The sequence below is a fragment of the Ciconia boyciana genome, chromosome 1, assembly GCF_034638445.1.
Source record: "Ciconia boyciana chromosome 1, ASM3463844v1, whole genome shotgun sequence".
NCBI classification, from domain to species: domain Eukaryota; kingdom Metazoa; phylum Chordata; class Aves; order Ciconiiformes; family Ciconiidae; genus Ciconia; species Ciconia boyciana.
The window spans coordinates 146,470,430-146,488,723 of record NC_132934.1 but is presented as its reverse complement, the minus strand read 5'-3'; the positions used below and the strand labels follow the sequence as shown (position 1 = coordinate 146,488,723).

At 38.5% G+C, this 18,294-nt stretch overlaps 1 protein-coding gene across 6 annotated transcripts in view; it reads right to left on the bottom strand.

The window, feature by feature from the left end:
* Positions 1 to 18,294, bottom strand: part of GABRB3 (gamma-aminobutyric acid type A receptor subunit beta3) — a 115,245-nt gene that overhangs the window by 20,454 nt on the left and 76,497 nt on the right. For all 6 annotated transcript variants that reach the window (XR_012040343.1, XR_012040344.1, XR_012040345.1 and 3 more), the window contains exons 4-6: positions 14,678 to 14,898; positions 8,101 to 8,183; positions 6,846 to 6,983 (exon numbers count right to left, since the gene is read on the bottom strand). Coding sequence is in view for 3 of the 6 variants with exons in the window: in XM_072849631.1 (XP_072705732.1) it covers positions 6,846 to 6,983; positions 8,101 to 8,183; positions 14,678 to 14,898 (442 nt within the window). In the remaining 3 variants the exon portion in view is untranslated. The remainder of the gene's footprint in view (positions 1 to 6,845; positions 6,984 to 8,100; positions 8,184 to 14,677; positions 14,899 to 18,294) is intronic.

Genomic DNA, 18,294 nt, shown 5'->3' with positions numbered 1-18,294 from the left:
CAAAATTGGTGTTAATCTTACTGAATATATTTTATATATTTAGAAATCTCAAACAGTTAAAAAAATTTACTTCTTTCACCAAATGCAAAGAGGATTAAATCTGAGTACAGCTGTACAAGAAAAAGGTAGTCATTCACACAACATTAGCTCCATGATTTCAGTGTTTGCATTACTAGTCTTAGATATGATACTTCTAATAGCTCATCTAAAAGCTCTTGTTACAGTCAACATCCTAAAAAACATTTCTGAACATACCGAGGGCCCAACTAGATATTAGATCACATCCCACCTATTCTAATGCAAATATGTGCAAGATATGAAAGATTACATCTAGAAACAAATAAAAAATTACAAAGTTCCCTTTAAATTATGTTCATGTTTGCATACAAGCATAAGAAATTACATTTGCCCATATACACAAGAATGATGGATTTCCTGAGAGAGAAAGCGAAAGAAGGGATAGAAAACTGCAGATTTCTCTTCATCACATTCCTGATAGTTAGGTATACTTTGAGTCATATGACAGTAAAAATGCTACACTGTTTCCAGGCAGCAGAAGCATCCAGGGAGTATCAAACTTTATGCAACTATCCTTAACTGTTTTATCAAACAATCTCAGAAGAACTATCACTGGAAAAAAGAAATTATCCCGTAGATGTATTTGGTTGCTGTGATTACTTCAATCAGTAGTAATTCTTTCCAGGATGAAATGCCTTCTAGTTTCACCAATAGAAGAATATTGATAGAGTCAGAACAATTTATTTCATCATGAAAATCAGACCAAGGTTTTCTGCTGTCTAAAGCAGTCAACATAATTTTCAGCAAAGAATCATTTAGACTTTAGCTTGCTTAACACCTTCATTTTCCAATGAACAATGTTTCATTTCAAAAGACAAATTCATTCTTTGAAACAATGCTTGGGTTTTTTGCCAACAAAGCTTAACTTTTTCTTTGAGCTTCTTATGAAACAGTTTCCATGGCCTTGTGTCTGCAGACTGTGTAAATATAACAGGAGCATACCCTGCCATCATGAAATACATTAAAAATGTAGCAGACCTGATCACCTTTCTGCAATAAGAGTAGTGCATCAGACAGAAATCTTTATAAAGCTCTGTTGAGCAAAATTATTTCATATAATATACCACCCATGTAAAGGTTTCTGTATAAATCTCTTCCTTTCCAAAAAGTCCTGTCCAGGTCTGGGTGTCTGTGGAATATGATTGATAGAGGTGATGACTGGAAAATCTTCCATAAAATACTGATTCTTTGATAAATAGTCTGAAGGATTCATTCAAGAAGGTTCAGTGGCACTGAATCACTGAATCAAAGCCTCTTCTTGGGCTGCTCCAGTGCCAAGGACCCTAGACACATTGGGGAACCCCAGAGAAAGAAGAAAGAGAGCACTTTGCTATTGATAAAGCAGGGAAAATGGTGTGGATGGAGGAGACGTGTCAACAGTGGAGAGAAGTAATGTGTCATGTATGTCAGTGATGTTCAGTAATGAAACACTGAACTGAGAAACAGTATAACAGAGCAAACTTTAGACATTTATCTTGAATGCTTCACCTGTGACCATCATCTATTACATCATCATCATCTCCATCTAATGAGATAAGGTAATTACGGAAACTAGTGGGACCTGGCCTTAGAGGTGGACTCTCCAGACAGATTGTCTCAAGGCCAGGGATGTCAACAGAAATTTCAAGCACCAGGTTCTTTGTCCTGAAGCTAGAGGATAGAACCCTAAGAACCATACCTAGGGCCAGGGCTGTCCATGCTGTCTGTCTGTCCTGCTCTAGAGTTGGAGGTGGACTGTAACAGAGAGACTCAGTTGTGAATCTGAAGGTGCACTGTTCCTTTTGAGATGCCCTATGACATCTCAGACACCAGCATGCAGCTGGTGGATAGGACATAGGCCCTACATCTTTTTGATCAGCAGCTGGAGACTAAGAAGGCTGCCCTATGCCATCTCAAATAGCAGTTGATAAAGCAACTCACTTGAACTGCATACACGAGCTAGGTGTCTAAGCTCCGATTACATTTACAGGAGAGTCAGTTCATCTAGTCAATCTAGTAAATGAAACCTAGAGAATTATCCATCTCCTCCTACAATAGACTCCTGTTGGTGGACTGAATTTGTCTCTAGACTTCACAGACTGTATTGAGTAGATTCCCATCAACTAAGACACCTAGTTCATATGTAGACACTGAAATTGTATTTACCTTAAATCAGAGCAAGATTAATTCCAGCCCTGCAAGTCTCAGGGTAGGTTTTGAAGGTCTGTTGCTCCTGAGCAATCTAACAAAAAGTCTTGCTGGCATCATGGCTACTTACTGGAGTTGACACATTGCTCAGTTTCATAGAGGTAAAGAGAATGTCATCCTGTTTTGTTGTGATTTTCCAAGCTCAAATTTTATTGGGAGGTTTGGATCTCAGGAAATTTCAGAATAATTTGGTCTTTATACAGTTCAGGTTGAAATTGAAACATGAACTGGTAGCCTTGTTTTTTCATACTATGCAGCTGGATTTCTCCTTTAGGTAGCTCTCCCTGAGACTACAAAAGTTTGTATTACTTTCACCTGTATTGCTTTTATGCCTTCACAGATGATCTGTTGGCCCTGCCTCCAGCCTGCCATCTCTGCTATAATATCTCACCTCCAGCAAACAGACCACAGGAATCTGTGGAAAAAAAGAATCAAAAGAAGGAACATTCCTTACTTCCCTACTTATTTCCCCCTCTGTCTGGATGGCTAAAGCTCAGTGAAAAGGATGGGTCCTAACCTGCATGGAAAAAAGACTGTAAGCCCAGATCTTTATTTATCTAAGAAGGAACCATCTTGTGTAATTTATTTAATAAAAATTGATTTCTTGGTGAGCTCAACAATTACACTGTTACTTGCCTGATTATGCTTGGATAATGATTTGTCAGTTAAGGCTCAGCACATTTAGAGATTAATTACCAGGAAATTCTAGTTGTTAACATTCCATCAAAATTTGTTTTTTGCCTAAAGAATAGTGTTGCTGTTCAGGGACCAGATTTGTTACCCTTCCTCCCGTCTCATATAACATGTTGATGTCTGTGGGCTAATTTAAATAGTACAGGAATAACAGAATTTGTCCCAAAGTATGTAAATCTAACAACAGTACTGAGAATGCAGGCATGAAAACAAATACTTAATCAATAACTGAGCTTAAAATATTCCTTTTTCATATATTTGGGGACTTGGTGAAAAGTAATTACTTGTTTCTGTTTCAATTTCATTAAAAGCTAGCAAGCTGAAATATCTAGCTCCAAGGCTAAATTAGTCTCTTGCTGTTTTATCCAAGTATGAACCAAGATAACAGAGTTGGTCAGTTACAGAATTCTTATTTTAATCTGTCCTTCTGGGAAGGTTCTTCGGCTAATTGGAAATGTACTTTACAGATTGATATTTCAGAATACAGCAAATAATTAATTTTCAAATATTCTAAGACTACCCTCCTCTTACCAACAGGTTGCTAATCTGGCTCTGACTGCTATGTGTGTTGAAGCTTTTAGGTGGTGTTTTACATATTCCCCATTCCTGTTCAGTTTCTTAGCATTTCTGGATAACAAACATTTAGGAAGCAGACCCAGCTCACAGGTCTAGGCACTAAATTTCAGGTGTTTGCATGCAGATATTTACACATGGATGGCACATAAGCTCTCAGTGTAAACCATGGAGATCTAGACTTACAGCCAGCTGATTCTAAGGGTGTGATTTAGTTGCCTATACAGAGGTGTCTAATGCCATTTGAGATGCCTTAGGCTACTGAAGAGTAGAACTTAATACTCTTTAAGTAATTAATGCTGAAGCACTAGAGTGGCACATAGGACAAAAGACTGTAAGACTCCCGAACAGCAGCCTAACTGCTAAGCAGGATGCTCTACAGCATCTCAAGAGGCACCAGATACCAGACACCTATGTTTAGGCAACTGAATAGTGTCCTAAGAGCTATCCACTTGACAGAATAGAGGTGTTCAAGAGCTGAATAGCTCTTTAGGCTCCACTGACAGCACTGATTTGATATCATTTGACTATGGGCTTAATTCAGTTACTGACACAAAGGCATCCAGTGCCATTTTAGATGTCTTATGGTAGCCTGTATGGCCTTCAGCTGGTGATAGAAGGGTAGTCAAACCAGGTTTTTCTTCTTCACAGCAATTGAAATACTCCTTTCTCTTCTTTCCATCATGGATAAAGAGAACAGGCTATTCCCAATTTCTTTGCAGATGCCTTCTAGACACTCGAAGACTATTTCCCACCAAGTGTTCTCCTTTTTTAAACTATACAATCATACTCATGTACTCCATTTTCTAGATGTCCTACTTGCTAACTTTCCCTAGACCTTCTTCTATTGCTCCACAACTGTCTTGAAGAGTGCTACCCATGACCACAAATACGCAGCTCAGGCCTTAGCAATGAAAATCAGACTCCTTGTAGGATGTGTTGGGTTGGTTCCCCCCCCCCAAAAAAAAAAAAAGATGTTATTGGCTCATGTTTAGTCTGAGATCAATAGTAACCCCTAGATTTCTACACACAGAACTCTGGCCTAACCTGGTATTCCCTGTCCTGAATTTGGATAGGAATTATTAGTTGTATAAATGTTGTATTTTGCACTTGTCCATACTGACTTTTATACTTTTTTTCAGACCCATTTTGCTAATTTGGCAAGATCATTTTTAACACCAATGCTATGCTTCAACACGCACGCAGTACCTCCAGTACTCTTGCAGCCCTGCAGAGCTTTATGTCATTATCTATGGGGTTTTTCTCATGCTTACTGTTGCTTCTCAGTAGTAACTATGGGAACAGATTTTTCCATTTGCATACAAGATTATACAGCACTGTTCTTCATGGAGGATAGGAGAAATAACTACTCCAAAAGCTGTTTATGGCATGACTCTGAAGTCTTCTTTTAGTTTTATACAATCAAAGCACACGAGTACTGAAATCTCTGAAATGTTCACTGAGATACTGTGCTCAAAGAACTAATATCTTCCCTTGAGACTTCAATAAGCTCAAAGCCCAAAAAAAAAGCATGCCTGACTTACTTACTTACTTTCCACAAAAATGTAGAAACTGGCCCTAATTACTAGGACCATAAAAAAGTAGGGTCTTGAGAAGAAATTTGAAAAGAGTGTGCTGACTTTATCCATCAGATTCACTAGCATGCTTTGGATTTACAATTAAATATGTGGTTTTGAGAAACAAATGTGATGTTTCCCCTGCATGGAAATACTTGTCATAAAATTTCATAACCAAACAAGCATTTTCATAATGTCCTGTCCAAAATAATAGTAAATGCAGTATCGTGTCTTCATCAGTGACACAAATTATATGCTTCAGAAAATGGTACAAGAAACATGGAGTAATCTGTTCTCTGTGACTGTCTCATCCTACTCCCTAATGTCAATCTGTCTTAAACCCTGAAGTATGAGACTTTTTTACTCCTTCCACAAGTTTTTTTGGAAAGAACTGTTATGATTCTGAATATTTGGTCAGTCATATAAACATCTACTCCTAGTTTTCATTCTCTCTCATATTTGCCTCACCGCTCTTTGGATTTCTCTTTTTCCCGAATTTAACAAACCTCTCTCATCTCTAAATTACTAAATCATGTCTTTACTGAAGTATTTCATACGGAACTAAAAGGTGGCCTTGGACTGTCATAAAAACTTCCCAAATAAGTTCTCTGTATTCTCATTGTTGTCCAAAGAGCCACTACACAAAAGTACATCCAGTCTTGTGGAGGGGCAGGTAAGCCCTGGCTGCCAAAGGTGACACTGGCTGCAGAATGGAGTGATACAGGATTAGAGTACTGATTTCTCTTTTAAAAAAACCCAACACCCTTCCATTCACAATGATAAACAGGAGCAGCAGCAGTTGGCAAACCCCCTCATATTAATTTCAATCCTAGCAATATTTACATTTTGTTCTGAAATACAACTTGTGTTTCTGTGTACTTTGAAACAGATGCTGTGTCCAAAGAGTGGGTGAAGTGATGCTTACAGACATAATAGAACTGTGCTTCATTTGTTCTAGTGTGCTGGGACAGACGGAACAGCACACTCCTGTGGTCTGAAGAGTACTGAAAATCTGGAGGTCCCAAATAGTGGCCCCACACTTGCTGATGGCTTTCTGTGTTGCTTCGGTCTTGTCACACTTAACAACATTTTCCTATGCTGGTGTCTAACATTAAACATGTAAATCAACATTGTGCTTTGTCACCTGAAGACATCCAATGCTGTGAGCTACCAGTAACTTTTATTACATCTTCAAGGAAACAAGGAGGAAACCCAGGGATTTAATTTTAGCACCTTAACAATGATGACAAAAGCCCTGGCTATGTATACAGTACTATATACCCACCAGTGCAAATCAGGATATAAAAGACATTACATTCACTATACAACAACAAAACAAACATGCACTGAAAAGTTGCAGGGAGGTGTTCATAAAAATGGTGGCTTTTTGACTTAGTATGCCAAAACATACTTATGTATTATCAGTAATCCTGTAGGCTACATTTAAACTGATGATTCAGAGGTGAATGACTTCATATTTATTTAGATCATAGATATTCAGGTGTCTGGTTAAGTATCACATACACACACACACACACACACAAAGGAAAGATAAACAAGAAATGCTATTTCATGGACTCCTGCCTCCAGGCTTTATCAAGTAAGTAATTTCTTTAGCCAAACACACAACACAGACTATCTATAATTATGATTAATAATGATTAATTATGATTAATAAAACAGTAACTGTCATACACAAGGAAATTAAACACTAAATGGACAAACGACAATACTTGCCTGTGGCAAAGACAACATTCTTTGACACCAGTCTATATTCCACGATGGAGAACTGAGGAAGCTCAATCCTTTCCACACCAGTGACCGCGTTATCTCCTCCTCTCCAGTAGAACTCTATGTCGTCGGTTGTGTAGCCATCTGCAGGCGAAGCAGGAGAGTAAGTCAGAAATAACAGCAGACTCAAATGTAGCTTCAGACACAGTACATGTGGTTTGTCATTTGAGACAATGAAAAGAATCAGAACAACCGGAGTGGTGTATTGTATTTTGTTCTGTATGCCTGTGGGAAGGTCTCCCAAAGAGCTGTAAGAGCTGTGCCATTACAGTTTGCACAGGAATTTGAGGCAAAATACTCTGTTTTCTTTTTTTTTTTTTTTTTATCACTCTCATGAAATTCACATAAGGATTAATGGCCCCAACGAGACAGAAAATGCTACCCAGTAATCTGCAAAATTGCAGATTAGCATGATTTAAGACATCATATGCATTTAGCACTGAAACCAAGTGTATATTTATGCTGCTAAGCACCAGAAGGTGGATTATTCAATGAATACAGACAAACGTAATTGGGGCAGATCTTTTCCACTCACACTAAAGAGCGTGAGTCGCACCATTTCCATTAGCTTCTGTAGTGGAGGACTACAGCTGAATATAGAATATATACTAGTATTTTTTGTGTATGGCCCACAATCTCCAGCCAGTAGCAAAAATGGAGCAGGAACGCTTGAAGCGCAAATATGCATCTGAATATTGCAATCCTAGGACGTGACTAGGTGGAAGAGAGAATCTGGTTCTCTTTGGAACACAATTGCAAATCATAAATGGGGCCGATCTGAAAGCCCAGGGGGGGTCCTGCAGCAAGACCATCCATGCATAATAAAGCATACTGAAAGAAAATGGTATCACAGTGTTTGCTCTCTTGAAAATGAATCTGATTAAAATATGAACATTCATTCTCTTGTGTTGAAGATAAGCATCCAGTCACTGTCTCTGCCAAGTCAGGCTGGAGCAATAAATTACTTCATTCTGTCCTAAACCCATTTTTCTAGGATGTATCCATCCATCTAGAAATGGATGATCCCTCATATTTTTAAAAAAGTCAACTAAACAAACAAACAAACAAAAAATCCGAAGGGTTATAATTACATGATTCACATAGTGTTTATAGACACCAGTGTAAATATTACACAGTTCTATAAAAGGAAAACTGCCCTGCATCTGAACTAGGTTTTACATGCATTTTCTTATGTACATACAGCTTTCTATTTCCAGAGTACAGTTTTGTTCATCTAATGGGTATCTTCTCAAGTCCATCATACAAGCTGCAGTGGTTGTGATTCTGAAATACAAACATCAAATAGAATTACTGTACAGCCAGTAATCCAGGTTTTGTTGTTGTTGTTTATTTTTCAAAGTGAGGACTCTCTGAAGAATAGCTTACAGTAATTGAGAATCTGGCCCATAATTTTACATGGAGCAGCAGCTTAATACAACAGCGGTCACACTGACTGCAATGGAACAACTCACCGTGACTTACCCTTATGCAACCAGTCCCTTTGGGGTTCAATGGACCTATCCGCATATGCAAATATTACACAAACAGTTGCTGAGATTAAAACATATGACTTTGTATCAGAAAATGTGAAGCGAAAAAAGTCTGCTACAAATGTCAAAATGATTAGAGCTGTGTGAATAACTGATTCCTTGGTTTTGTGGCAGCTCTAGAAAAAACCTGAAATGTTGAAACAATGTCCTAAATTCAGCAAAATGCTTAATTTCAAAGTTGAGTATATTTCTCTAGTTTTCAAAAGTAAATTAAAGAGGATTTTGTAATGAAGCGCCATATTGAATTTTAAATTTTCTCCCCAAATAACAATATATTTTTGCTCCTCTACTTCCAATGCAGGCAATTTAGCACACTAAGGATTAATTTGCAAAACATTTCACTATTGATGAATCTGAATTTTTCATCAAGCTCTTGCATATCAGGAGTGTCAACAATACACATGCACAACCAAAACAATTGTATTAACAGCTTCACACAGCATTGGCACTTTATTTTTAAATTAATGGATTCATATATTTGTACTAACTTTTAGACAGATATAACCATATGCTCACGATTAATCTTCAGCGTATTTCAGTGTTTTGCTGAATCACAGCCTTCATCAAGAGTATGTACATTATTACGCATCATTTTCTTTATAATGGCTTCATATAAATTTCACATTTAAATTATCTTCTGAGCCTGACTAGGTCCATTCCTTACTGATCCTTTTCTGATATAAAGAAGAGATGGACCTTATACACAGTTAGTTCCTAAACAAATAATATTCTGGTGATAATTTATGCTAATAATACAAGAGGGGAAGTGCCTTAAATGTACCTCTAAAAGCTGGAACCCTCAATGTTAACATTTTGTCCATGTGTTTTCTCCATTTTGAAGCTTTCTCTTTAATCCCTTAACCTTCTGAAATTACAGTCTTCTAATCTGGTAAAACCACTTTAAAATTCAGGGGCAGCTTTTCAAGAGGAGAAAAGTAGTTAGGCGCCTTTCTTCAACTCTTTCACACTAAAAAAAACCCATGTTGTTATTATGAATGCCCTATCCAATCTCCCAGAAAAGGAATGAAAGAATGCTTATCCTTAGCATATAGGTTATTTCAGATGGATAACCACATAATATCCAATGGAAGGGATTAAGACAATTACAACTACCTCATAGGACAACAGAGGCCACTCTTCTCTGACTGAGAAGGTGCTTTTGCAAGAAATTATTATAATTTCTTTGCACAGGGAGAGACAGTTGTGTGAGCACAAAGGCAGTGGATGAGCTAGGAGAGGAAAAAGCTCAAGGATCTGTTACTCAGCATATCTTCTCACTTGTGTTCCTACCAGTACCCAGTGAGAAAAGCACAGAGCTGATCTTTGTCCTTCCCAGCCTTATCTATGGCATGATCGTCTCTGCCACTGCTGTTCACTCTGGGTGTCCTCTGAATACCCTTACGTTAGTCCCACAGGCTTTCAGGTACCAAGTATTGTATCACAGGAGGATACTTAGCTCAATCTTCCTCCAGCTGCCTGCTGGGAGATGCTCTGGTTCCTTTGTTAAGACATGTCCCAGTGGGCAGGAATAGCTTACAAACAGCAATTCCTCAGCTACTCTGCAGTTTAGGGGGATGTCTTCTCTGCAGTCAACATTTGCAAGTGCCCTTCTGGACCCTCAAGCAAGGTGCTAGACACAGGGCTATTAATTATGGAGATGAATGTCTCCTCAATATGACGACCACTAGCAGCTCTAGCTAAGCATAGAAAACTAGGACTAGCCTAGGGTCTTAGAGGAGAAAACTTAGTCTTAAATCTGTGATAATTGATGAACTTTTTAAATGACAAGGTCTCAGCAGTGATCAGCTTTACAAAGCCATACTGATTGTGCAATCAAATGATCTTGCTCCTGAGTCAACTGGTAACTGCAATCAAAGTAAAACAAGCAGGCACACTTGGGCATTGCTGCTATGAGGTTTCTATCCCATGCTTCAGTACATTCACCTACGCTAACCTAGGGCTCATTTAAGATCCTGCAGCAGAATCCACATGAGCTAAATTGATACAAGAGGGAGTGTGGTACCAGGATCTTAACTATTATGTTGTATAACTAGTTTTAAATGCCAGCCATACAGAAAACATGCTCTTACAAATGATTAATTTGACAGAATTATTAAAAATTATGCAGCTGGCAAACTTGCGTTCAACTTAGCAATTGCCTTATGACTTTTTAAGGAATGCATTTTTATTTTGGCCTGTTCACATACCATAGTGGTTCTGCGTCACAAGTTTCCATACGAGAAACTGCACATTCTTGCTCAAGTAACTTTTTACGCTACAGCAAAATATATGTTTTTAATTTCATAAATATCTACTAGAAAAGAAGATACAGCTAGATATAGATAGAAACATATTTACCCCATTTACTCAACGTAGGTTGAGTGCTCAGAGGTCCCTCCTGAATGAACGTTCAGGCAACCAAATTTAACTTGCACAAATGCTCAGTAAAAGCAAATTTTAATTGCTCACACTTGTGCACGCTCTCAAGAAGAGCAGGTTTATTTTTTACGGGATGGGATGCTGTGTGACACAGCAGGACAACAAGGCTTCAAGAACTCATCATCACAGCAGTTACAGAGAAACAATTACGAGCCAAACAAAGATAAAGCGGTACATAGATACACAAATTTTGGGTGAAAGCAATACACAAAGGAAATATTTTTAATTGTTTAAAATTCCCTACTCCAGTTATCTGTCCTCTTGTGAGAGACTGAAAGAGTTAATGTCTCGCGACGGCAAGTCATGGGATGGGGAGAGCTTTTCGGAGGAGAGACTAAAAGAGGTATTGTCTTGTGAGACACTGAAAGAGGTACTGTCTCAAACATTGTATCGAGATAAGGTGCAGCAAGTTGGCTAGCACGGGATGAGAAGAGCGCGTTGGAGGATGCAGTTACCATCTATAGCCAGAGGTCACACAGAGTTTTATCTAAGGAATGGGCCTACAACCACCCAAAACTTGGAATGAAACTCCTCACAAACCACCACCCCCCCTCCCCCCAGCGCCTGCAACCCTTTGAGGACCAGAACAACATAAGTCCTCCAGGGGTGTGACCTGAGGCAGGGATTAGAGTATAAAGAGACACCTTCCCCAGGGAACGGAGCGCGCCCATCACCGGAGGATTGCCACTTCCGTCACCGTCATCGCGGGATCCAAGGGTGGTGATAACTTTCCTTTTCTTTATCTTCCTCTCTTCTCTTTTCCTTTTCTCACTTCTCTTTTCCTTTACTCTTCCACTATACATATATCTGGGCATATGAGTTTTGGATGAATTGTGACGGGTTGCCCGGAAAATAGCTCCATTGCCAAATTGCCTCTGTTCGTTCTCTGAGCTTGCTACTTCGTTAAGTTTGTAGTTTGCTAGTTAATAAAGTTGCTAGTCTGACCGTTCCTCTGAGTCATTGTCGTGACTCTACCAGTCTGCGGCTCTGCCGAGTAGAGATCGGCCTTTGTCGGTACACAAATCCATGGGGAATCAAAAAGATTCACCCATCTCGCAACCTACCGAGTGGGACGAGACACCTCTGGATATAGCTTCTCTTACCCTTCTCTGCTGCTTTACTACCGGGCTGATTGCCTTTGATTATATTGCTATATTGTATAGGAACCACACCTGTGATGTGCTGGGAGGTGCTGCACAAACTGACAGAACGATATATTCTGTCCCCCAGAAGTTTACAATATAAATCAGTCTAAGCAATATGAATACTTCTTATGTGACTAGGTCACAGTCCTGATGGCTAATTTGATCCTCTTTTCATCTTGATACAGAAATACCTTAATCCAAAAAAGAACAGAAATAAGTGTGGTTGCCTTGTCTGACCGATCATAACTAACCTTTTCACCTTGCAAACATCTATCATGTTTTATATATGTGTGATAACTAGGTGAGTCCTTTCAGACAAAATACGGATATTCCTCCATTCTATTTATGTATAATATTTAACATTGTACTGCCTGATAACAAGAGGTCTATATACGGCAAACACACAAGCAGTTGGAAAGACTCTATTTTTGATCCCCAGTCTATAATGTCATTATTTCTTTTTTGGTGTATTATGAAAAAAAGCTGTTGTACCATCATATGTCTTGTATATTGTCCTGAACAAGGTGGAACAAAGTCAGTATCATGCCCAAAGAAAAAAATTCCCCAGAAATGGGTTGAATTTCAAAAAGCTACTGTCCCGTTCCCCCAACCTCACAGACTTTTGCTGCAGCAGCAAACTGCTTTCTCTGAAGTAGAGAGAAACCTTGGATAATGGAAGGTCAAGCCTTTCAAAACTATGATAAATTCTACATTGTTCAGAGCCACACAGAGCCAGTGTGGCCTCAGGATCACTTTTGTTATATATTTTTTGAGGAACTGCTTTGCTCTGTGGATATTCTATAATCGGTTGCAACCCTCCAAAATTTCCTCTATTATTCTCAGTGACCCTGTGTTTTGTGGCACATAAAACTCCAGGTTCTGGTCTCAGCCCACAGGATGAATCATTGTCTCCAGACTGCGGCTTGAGGCCAATGCCATCAGGATGCTCTGAAGCCACAACACAAGAAGATAGGCCAGCGGTAGAGCCACACAAAGCTCAAGTCTTTAAATCAATGGAGCTAAGGCTCAGATATTTTCTTCCTTCTGATCACAATGATGTCCTATATTTTGCAAAGATTTAATTTCAGACAGTTATCCTTCATCAAGTAACTCAGTTGCTTCACCCCATGGATACCTGACTCTGGATATTGCATGCTTTCAGAGGAAAGGGAATGGAAAGAAGCGTGCCACACATGAGCCACTGGTGAAATCCCTGCTAAGCAAATACTACCAACTGAAATGCTCTCTGCTTGTAGACATTTATGTTTTGCAGAAGAGGAAGCTAACTTATTCAAATACACTACTTTATGACAGATAATCCTCACCTGAATGACTCCAAATGTTTTTAGAGTGTGACAGAAAGACTTCTACACATTATTACGATCACAAGAGTTCTAACCTCCATCACTTTTTTATTACATTGCTTGTGGGGATGGTTCTTGAGATAAAGGAAACAAAAATATCCTGCACCATTTTTTGACATTTAACTACTTGTGGAAAGAATCCGAAACCTCCAGTGTTCCATATTGGCTCAATAGCATGCGAGATGAAAGCCTCCTTTTGCGAAAAATGGCTAATTATAGAGACAACATTTCCTGAACATCCTAAACTTCTTTCAAGTTTCATAATAGGCTGAGTCTGTTTTTATTTTGTCTAGAAAGATTCATCCAATTATAGTCCATATGTGATATGTAATAGGAGTTAAAGAGGTGAGAGGCCAAGACCCAAGTCAGGTAAAAAGTTCAACTGTTGATAAACAAAAAAGCAGGTAAACTAGTCACATAATCTGTCTGCACCACTTTTCAGATCTCATTCATTTTTATACTAGGGACTCTTTATCCTGCACTATGTATGTGCAGCAATCTTGAATATTATCTATGCTTAAAAATACAAGAAACTTCTGATGATGGAAATGGAACTTTCACTGGCAAAGACTTGTTTTGCTGGTACAGTTTAAACCACTGGAGCAAATGGAGTAACCTGTCCAAAGAAAGCAACTTTTTGATACTACTGAGTCTTCCGTTAAGATTTTTGCTCATGTAATTATGTTTAATAAGGGAAGGATTTTTCAGCATTCCTAACCATAAAAGCTATGACAGAAAACAAAGAAAACACAGGTCCAGCCTAAAATACGTAGAAAGTAGGATAATGTAAGGTTACTTTGTACCTCTCGTTTGAAATATAACACATTGCAGTGCTGGTCCCTGTTTGAAGAAATCACTGAAGGTACCCATAGTCATGGTCTTGACTGTGGCTGACTCCATTCAACCAGAGCTGCTTGTGGCTTTTTCTTTATAGACTACAGACACATCAAGAGACAACATAAGCACCCACGTTCAATCTTACCGCCTGCATTTTTTACTACATTTTCAGGTTTACAATTAATGCTTGCCTTTCTGCGTCCTATAGCCACTGGGCTTTCCAGATATGGTGACTCTACAGAAACAGATAAAACCTGACTGAAGATGCTTCTGGCAAAATTAAGAAACATTGAGTGTGTCATTTGTTTTCTACAGGCATCTTTCAGAGTTACAGGGAAGGTTACATAATACACCACCCAATGTTTGTAATAACCTTGTACCAGGAAGGAAATATCAACAATACATAACGACAGTGATTAAGTCTTCATCATGGAAGTACAGACCTGAGGCCGTAAAGCACCGTTCCGTCTGGGTGAAGGCGAATCATTCGATTCTTCACGGTAACGCCATGCACAAATGATTTCTTGTCATTTAAGAAGTAAGTGTCAGGCACCCAGAGTTGATCTGCCACTCGGTTATCAAGCGTGAGGTTGAGAGGTATACCAGCATAAGCCAGCCTCTTATCCCTCCAGTACTGTTGAAAATACATAGTCAAAGTGTAATCCTGGTGAAGAAAAAAAGAGAAGTACAACAGTCAATCATACTTGGCATAATTAGAAAAATATTTTTTTCCCTGTCACTAGCTTATTTTGCTCTTGCTCTAATTTAATTTTAAAATTTTTTGGGGAAAAAATGCTTAATAAAAACATTAAATATTCCTATAACTTATTAAATAATGCTAATAATTTAAGTATCACTCTAGTCTAAGGGAGAATTTCCAATCTTAAGAAATTCAGTTATTAGTGGTATGTTTTGTCCTGCTCCTCCATTTATTTCATTTAATCCCCCTGACAACTATCCAAAATTATCATGTTTGTGGAATGATAAACGAGGCAATAGGTAAATGCTGCAATCTTCCCCATTTTTAAAACTGATAGATGAATGGAAAAACATTCACAGTATTTTGAAGTAGTATGCAAAATTGTATCTGAAAAATAACTGCAAAGATGTTGTCTATACATGTGCCTTTGTGTGAGACTGCATCTTGCAGTGACATAAAGATTTTCTCATCAACAGGCTACATAGGTACTTAGAAGAACAGTAAATTGCAGTAAAATCCTACTAATGTCGATGTTTGGTTTTCATAACTTTTGTCAGTTAAGGTTCATGGTGCCTGCTAAGAGCTGTGATCACTAACATAAGAGCCTAAACATGGATACCGAAGCCTAAACCAACCATTTTAAAATTCTTTATTTCATTTCAGAATTTGCTAACTTGACTTGGTCATGTCGTAATAATGCTATATTGAAACACTTTGAAAGTCTGAGACAATAGGCCTCATTCAGTAGATTCATGGTATTATTAAAAACAAATAAAATATAGGAACATTTTAAAGTTAAGTGACAACAAAATTGAAAAACAAAAAATCACACGAAATAGCAAAATTTCCTGTTAGGAAAGAAAAACCTTTGTCTTTTCTTTCCCTCACAACTTTCAAAGCGTGGAAGGATGTTTTCATTTTTAGAAAGCCTGTTTTTATGCATGAAATGAAAAAGGTGAACATCTGAAAATAATACTTTCTTATATATGGAAATTAATGCTTATAATTAAAGAAAACACTGGTTTTAGGTCTGATAATATTGCCATATTTAACAATGAAAAAAATGAGATGGTAAGTACAGGCCATTAAAATTCTGATTTTCAAATTACAGCAGTGCTCTAAACGATAAAACTCGTCATGAAACTCTTCACAAAACACTGAGAAATTTATGCGATCTTCAAACACATTTAAATATTTAGCAGCAGGTGTGCAAGCCACAGGATACCTGCATTTGCATCTGGGTCTACAAGCTGGTGATGCAAAACCCCTCAGGCTTGCTGCTTGTTTGGGAAAAGGATGCTCAGGCTTTCTAAGTCCAGCTGTTGGGAACAGTCCGTTCTTGTAATGGGTTTCATGTGGACACAGCCCAATTTCAGGCACTGATCCTGCCCTGCTTCCCTCAAGCCCTTCAGCCTTTCCATGAAATCAAATGAAACTTGAGCACGCCTTTCACAGTCAGAACCTTTGCATTTTTTATTCAGTGATTCGTTCTCTTTAATGAGGGAGCTGCTATCGCTTTAAGAAATCAATTCTAATTGCTTAGAAAAATAAATCATTATAGATATCAAGGACAAGCTGTTCCTATTTTAGGAAACTAATAGGAAACCTTTGAAAACAAAAGGGCCTGGTGATGGGAGAAAGGAGCCCGTGTGGAACTGCCTGGAAGGAAGCTCATCCTTCAAAACTCAAATCTGACACGACTGCTCAGGAGAACGTGCTCTGACCTTTGTTGGAAGCTTTCTTCAGTGGGACTAATAGTCCCTGCTCATCGCTGAACGAGGTACATGCTACACTGGGTGCACCTGCCTCGCTCCCATTAGCACGTCAGGAAGACCACATCTCTCCTCATGTTCTCTACAACCAATTTTCTGACACTGATGCATTAGAACAAATATCCTCTACCAGCTCCATTGCATCTTAATTACAGCTTGTTTCTATTAACATTCAAAATTTGCTGTGTGCTTGGATTCTATAATGGTTTGCACATCAATGTCAAGAAATCAGGGGTTATAAAAGCTATGGACACACGTGCACTACACCAAAAGCTCTCGATGTATAAATGCACAATATATGTGCAAAATAACGCAAAACAGAAATAAAGAGACGGGGTGGCACTGCACAGCATTGAAAGAAGTGAACTGGCTAGCCCTAAAATATAAGAGAACCAGTACATTTAAGCAGAAGAGAGCTTTAGGCTAGGCTCCTTCTTCCTTTGGCTTGAGATAAAATACATGTTAACAGCTAACGAATGGAGTAATTAAGTAGCTAAGTAAAGCATATGTAACAACACAAGCAGTAATTGTCATTTTATTTGTTTATTTGACTAAAATTTACTATGGCAGGGAAGAACTGAGACAAAAGTTTGCAAATTGCACACAGAAACAGCAACATCCAGCAAACATCAAGATCTTTCAGTGTCTTGACTGAAAGACAAACTTCCAAAATACATCCTCTAAGGTACACATTTCATTAGTGCTTTCTCAATTAACCTTCACTTTTTATTTCATTTTAATGTTAAATAAAAAAACCCCTATCTATATGTCTGCTAATGTATATGACTGTATTTGCATGTATTGAAAGCAATGATACCCCAAAAAGTTATTTTAAAAAAAAAGTACATTACTGCATGCAAAATATCAGCTCATTCCCAGTTCTTCGCTTGGTATCTACTAAGGAAAATGCTCACGCAGCATCTTCTGCAATGGCAGTATACTATCCAGATGCACTGACACATCTGCCTAACCCCACTCTCTGCACTTTGAACAACAGACGTGGCAGAAATAGAGTGCCCAAGAAAGCATGTGTGCTACCACACACCTTGAAGGATCACTGTACATTTGTGCTCTATCAGCCTGACCTGCTCTGAAGACGACGGGATAGAGAGAATGAATATGAACCATGCTTGTTCATCATCACGCTTTTTCTGATAAGCTCAAAGCAAAAAGCAGCAGCAAACTCACATTATAACTGCACTGAAATGGCTTGGTTGTGCAAGGAGCGATAAAATTAGCAGGAAAGGCCAGCTCCTTAGGGCAGCTCCACCAAAGTCACCACCAGCAGAAACTAAGCTTATTAAAACCCACGAGGATGTCAGCTCTCATTCTTTGATTAGCTACTTTGCTAGGCTTTATACCCATAAAGAAAGTTTTCCCCTTTTCTATACTCCAGAGGAAAATGCAAAAATGGTTTGAGTGTGGACTAGAAAAATGCACTAGGTATTTGTCAGGTAAAATGAGGAAATGGACTCCTACCCCCAGGTAAGTAGCCTACAAAGTTGATTAAGGGCCACCTTCCTCCAGGGGAGCTTATGATGACTAGCTCTGATACAGAGGTCAAGAGGGTAAATGTCTAAAGCTAGAA